Source organism: Carassius carassius, chromosome 8, assembly GCF_963082965.1.
Source record: "Carassius carassius chromosome 8, fCarCar2.1, whole genome shotgun sequence".
Classification (NCBI taxonomy): Eukaryota; Metazoa; Chordata; class Actinopteri; order Cypriniformes; family Cyprinidae; genus Carassius; species Carassius carassius.
This window is the reverse complement of record NC_081762.1, coordinates 20,751,750-20,755,240: the sequence shown is the minus strand read 5'-3', so window position 1 is coordinate 20,755,240 and position 3,491 is coordinate 20,751,750. Positions and strand designations below refer to the sequence as shown.

The window sequence follows — 3,491 nt, the reverse complement described above, 5'->3', positions numbered from 1 at the left end:
TCATTATAGGTGTTCAGTGACAGTACATTCTGTTTAGACGCATGCCTAGAATGCAGCGAGTACAGTTCACGTCATGTTACCTATTTTGCATGTCCTAATGACTCTATAAAGGAGCAACCTTCTATGACTCAACTGTGACGTGCGTCAAATGATTATCAGATTAAAAATGCAACTAGAGAAGTTGTCAGGTCATAAACTTTGATAACTAGTCATGCAGCAGGTAGTAATGAGGACTCAAAACATGATATTTAGTTTAGTTGTTGATTTATTCAAAATGTACAAATTCTGACACATAAATATGAACATCCCCCAATAAACAAGTACTGAGTGACAAACTGGCACATTTAAATGTGGAACAGTGGATGAATACATTGATTCTTTTTGTAGCATGATAAACTTAAAAAAAATCAAATGCAAGTTCATAGTTTAGAAAAGGGAATTGCTAAAGTGCATTTAAACATCTCTTGTCGTTCAGGGAAGCACACAATGTAGGTTCAGCTAGAAATGACACCAGTAGTCCTCAAACTTGGGAGAAGCTACTGCATTGACATGTTGAGAAAACCTCTTGATAGTTAACACATACACTTGTTGAACTACTTTAGTGGACGATCCTTCTCCAATCTGATTTCAACATTTGTGCATTCCCAAACAAGTGATCCATAAAGCTTATTCTGGTTCCCCTGTCCACCGGGACAACAAACCCCTGGGAAAATGATGGTTGACCATTCTGGATAAAACCAATGGGGGAAACACATCACCTGATGTATACATTGGATTTTTCATGATGACTATGGCAGCTTTGGTTCTCAATCCTTCCTTTTCAAGACTTTACATGAACGCTAGGATGCTAGGACACGTATAACACTTCAGACACAAGGACAAAGACTTTAGGGATAGGTCTTCATCATTTACAAGTTCATGTCCAGTGTTGTCCTTCATGAGAACTCAGTGTACCACAAGACCTGTTGACATTTTGTAACACTTGTACTGATGTAAAAGTTCCATGTGATCGTCCCACTGCTGCTACAATCCAACAACTAAAGTGATAAATCAATATAGTTCTATTGCGGTCTCTGAACTGTAGTTATCCAGAACCATTTGACTGATAAAACTCAGCCCGCCGAAACAATAATTCCAGGAGCGCAGGGCCACAACGGCCCAGGGAACGTCACCAGCAGAGCCACCATAGAGGCCTACAACCACATCCAGCTCACATCTCATCACCAAACAGTCATCTTTTTCTCTTCTGCTGCCTCATCATCTTTCTCCGCTTGATGATCATGGAGTGGAGACGTTCCAGGCCTTCTTGTAGACCTTCTCCGATGATGGCACAGGCCGGTTGGAGGTGCCAAGGAGTATGGGAGCCGAGTTCGTTAAGTGCCAACATCTGTTCGACTTCACCTAGTGGCAACGCGCTGCGCAGGTCCTGCTTGTTAGCTACCACCAACACAGGCACCCCCTGGTTCTCCTGTAGCCGTGTGATCTTATGCAACTCCGTCTTGGCCTCCTCCATGCGTTCTGCATCTACAGAGTCCACTACAAACACGAGGCCGTCGGCACACCGCGTATAGGAGCGCCACAGAGGCCGGAGCTTTTCCTGACCTCCTACATCCCAGAAATGAAAGGTTGCAGTCCGGCTTTTCCCACCAAGAGTCACCTTGATCTTCTCTGTGTTGAAGCCTTTGGTGGGAACCGTGTTAACAAACTCATTAAAGCGTAGCCGGTACAATACGGTAGTCTTACCGGCACAGTCCAAGCCGAGAATAACAATGTGCAGGGCCTGAAAGGACGGCAGGCAGGGAAAGAGGGCATGGGGCTCTGATAATCCATTCCCCATCTTGTTCCGCCACTGTGATGAGGATGAAAGTGAACGCAGAGACTCAGGAGACCAGGTGTCGCTGCTGCTACTGCTGATGCTTCACCAAATATTCACAAGGCTTCTCTCTTTCCCCTGAGAAGCTGCTGCTGCTATAACCTGAAACCAAATGAAAAAGAAGATGATGCAATGAGACTAGCAGTGAAGCACCATGACACACACACTTTTACAGCTCTCTGTTACTTGGCTGTTCATTCTAAGTAAGCATGCTTCTCTCTTTGTCATTCTAAAAGGCACACACATTCAGCCTAGGTAGGTGTCATTCAGTTCCAGTGATGGGGAATGAAGGATGAAACAGCAGGAAGCCCATTTGCACATGTAGCGCCACAGGGGCACCAGAATTACGCATCGGTAAAAATCCTAGCGCGCAAAGGCTACTGTTCATCTATTCTTGCTATTTTATTGTTCAACAGTAGTTGCCAGTTGCAAATAGAGAAAAATGCACAAGCTGGCCAGCGTAAACGGGGAAAACACGAGTCTGTCGCAGATCTCTATGGCCATCTGTAAAAGCGCTTTAGGAGGGGCTCATCTCCATACATAAAGACATGAATTTTGTCATCATTTTCTCCCAACAAGTGATTCAACATGAGATTCATTATTATTTTGTGCGCTAAAATGCTTAACGGGCACCAGAACGCTAAAAATGTATTACCAAAATAATAAGTTGCTCTAAACTACATTATTTCAGACTAATGCTATTTTTCTACAATTCAAGCTTTGTGTGCACCCACGTATGGAAATACAATCTCATTCGGCACCCACCTTATTTAGTGCGATCCTTGCGTTACTCGTTAGATGAAAATGTTTACGACTATTTCCAAAATATTGTTGCCATTCAGATCAGCTGAGCCGACAGTGCCTATTTCACTGACTCTACAGCGGGCTGCCGTCCACTTCATTCTAGCAGGGTTGGCTCCGCCCACTTTGTAGAACTACGCGCTGATTGGTTGAATTCAGTGAGCGCGTGTTATTTTCCTTGGAGTTTGATTAGTGAAAAGTCAAGCCCGTTGTCGTTTTGGACACACCTTTTCACCACCTGTTCGTGTCGCTCGAGGCGTTTAAAGTTTAAGAGACGCGCTTATAGGTGAGCGTCACTAGGTTATCAGTAGCCTAATTCAGTTATTTAGCTAGTATCTTAAAATATGGGTGTGCGGGTTTAGGTTCAGTGTATTATTGGGAAATATCCACTTCATCTAACAAGATAATGTTTAGTTGGACACCGATTAAAAGGTTCAGTGAATCATTTAGAGTAAATAACGAACTGATTCAGCCGGTTTTGTTAACATGTCTGAGCAATATATTCAAAAGAACCGATTCAAAAGAGTTATTCATTCACGAAACGAATCTCACTGGTTCTGATTCTAACAAATGACTAAAGCAAAGGACCCCAGTAGAAGAGTCTTTAACTTTAGTCAAAGTTAAAGACTAAGTCAAAGTGTGAAAACTAACTGAACTGTTGTGTATTGGAAAGCAAAATGCAATACACATTAGTGAGCCAACGCTGTCAAAGAAAGGTGTTTTAAAGTGTCACAAGAATTAGTGGCGCTATCAGTACACCATTAGCCCGTGATGGACGTGCTGTCACGCACACCACACATCCATTCACACACTGAAC

The 3,491-nt window shown here is 43.1% G+C and overlaps 1 protein-coding gene across 1 annotated transcript; it reads right to left on the bottom strand.

Annotated features, from left to right (window-relative positions):
• Positions 1 to 371: 371 nt before the first annotated feature.
• arl4ab (ADP-ribosylation factor-like 4ab) lies at positions 372 to 2,732 on the bottom strand. The gene is made up of 2 exons (XM_059556604.1): positions 2,639 to 2,732; positions 372 to 1,975 (listed from the first exon to the last, which is right to left on the bottom strand). Exon 2 carries the CDS (start codon positions 1,835 to 1,837, stop codon positions 1,232 to 1,234), a length of 606 nt encoding a protein of 201 aa, XP_059412587.1. The 5' UTR covers positions 1,838 to 1,975; positions 2,639 to 2,732; the 3' UTR covers positions 372 to 1,231.
• Positions 2,733 to 3,491: the final 759 nt, after the last annotated feature.

Coding starts and splice junctions, on each gene's coding strand:
- arl4ab (XM_059556604.1), bottom strand. CDS start 1,837: ATGGGGAATGGATTATCAGAGCCCCATGCCCTCTTTCCCTGCCTGCCG.